This window comes from Neomonachus schauinslandi, chromosome 2, assembly GCF_002201575.2.
Source record: "Neomonachus schauinslandi chromosome 2, ASM220157v2, whole genome shotgun sequence".
In the NCBI taxonomy this organism is placed as follows: domain Eukaryota; kingdom Metazoa; phylum Chordata; class Mammalia; order Carnivora; family Phocidae; genus Neomonachus; species Neomonachus schauinslandi.
In genome coordinates this window covers 88,923,993-88,925,541 of record NC_058404.1, presented here as the reverse complement: position 1 = coordinate 88,925,541, position 1,549 = coordinate 88,923,993, and the positions used below count along the sequence as shown (strand labels likewise).

The following is a 1,549-nucleotide window of genomic DNA, read 5'->3' as shown; positions in this document are numbered from 1 at the left end:
AGTGAGCACATAAAATTTTGGGAATTGGAGACTAAGTCATTAATTAGACTGAATAGGATTCATTAAGAAGGAAAAAAGCCAGTAGGGGTTTTTATTTGGGAATCCACAAAAGAAAAGTTTTCATGAAAGAAGGAATAGTGTATTGTATAAAATGATTCTTAACATCGAGCTCCAGAGCAGAGTACGAACTGCGGCGGTCGGCGTCATGACAGGGCAGGCGTTTAGAAAGTTTCTTTTCCTCTTTGACCGAGTTTTAGTTGAAAGGAGCGCAGCTGAAACTGTAACCAAAGGAGGTATTATGCTTCCAGAAAAATCTCAAGGAAAAGTGTTGCAAGCAACAGTAGTAGCTGTTGGATCGGGCTCTAAAGGAAAGGGTAGAGAGATTCAACCAGTTAGTGTGAAAGTTGGAGATAAAGTTCTTCTCCCAGAATATGGAGGCACCAAAGTAGTTCTAGATGACAAGGATTATTTCTTATTTAGAGATGGTGACATTCTTGGAAAGTATGTGGACTGAAATCATTATTAAAATGGCATGAAGTGAAGCTGCCCTTTCCAGTGAAGTTGTGAAATCTTTCATCATGTAAATAATTTTCATGTCTCTCTTTTATAATAAACTAATGGTATCCAAACTAAAAAAAAAAAAAAAAATGATTCTTAACATCATGTTTGTTGGTTAACATTAATCAATGCGGTTGGCCAGTGAAGGTTCTGGTAACATTAACAATAGTAATTTCTTGGGGTGCCTGGGTGGCTCAGTTGGTTAGGCGACTGCCTTCGGCTCAGGTCATGATCCTGGAGTCCCGGGATCGAGTCCCGCATCGGGCTCCCTGCTCGGCAGGGAGTCTGCTTCTCCCTCTGACCCTCCTCCCTCTCATGCTCTCTGTCTCTCATTCTCTCTCTCTCAAATAAATAAATAAAATCTTTTAAAAAAATAGTAATTTCTTACTAGTATTTAACTTCTCAGTCAAAATTAGTATTTGTGTCATAAAAAGGACAGGCAGATGTGAAGGTGGTAGCAACCAGTTATCTGAGGGCCCAGTGTATCAAAGAGGTTTTTGTTAGTGTAAATCGGAAACATTTCTATAGACCTGATTGTAACATGGAAAAGCAGGATATGTGAGTGCAGATACATTGACATATTTGTTCATGGAAAGATGAGCAGGTCTGTTTTTATTTCTTCTATTTTCTCAGTGGGAAAAAAAAAAAGTCACCAGCATTAAGAGAGAAAAGAAAGGTGTTAGGAGAAAGAAAAAAGGTGCAAAATAGTCTTTCGAGGAATGTTGAGCAGTGTGACTATACAAATGTGAACTTCTATACAAACTAATCTACATGATTAGGGAATAAATCTGTAGAGGACTGAGAGCAACAACTGTATTGGATTTGATGGGGTCTCCAAATAAACATGATAACAATTAAAAAAGAAAAAACAGCAACAAACCTCATTTGAAAAACAACAACAACAACTGATTTTTAAAAAATAAATCGAGAGTGTGAAGAGTCCAGTGCAGCTTTCCCAAACAAACGATATTTTGTTTGATGAAATGAAAAT

General features: G+C 37.4%; 1 protein-coding gene across 1 annotated transcript; it reads left to right on the top strand.

Annotated features, from left to right (window-relative positions):
* Window positions 1–205: 205 nt before the first annotated feature.
* LOC110571238 (10 kDa heat shock protein, mitochondrial-like) lies at window positions 206–553 on the top strand. Its single transcript, XM_044912618.1, has one exon. The coding sequence runs from the start codon at window positions 206–208 to the stop codon at window positions 512–514; it is 309 nt and encodes a 102-aa protein (XP_044768553.1). The 3' UTR covers window positions 515–553.
* Window positions 554–1,549: the final 996 nt, after the last annotated feature.

Coding starts and splice junctions, on each gene's coding strand:
- LOC110571238 (XM_044912618.1), top strand. CDS start 206: ATGACAGGGCAGGCGTTTAGAAAGTTTCTTTTCCTCTTTGACCGAGTT.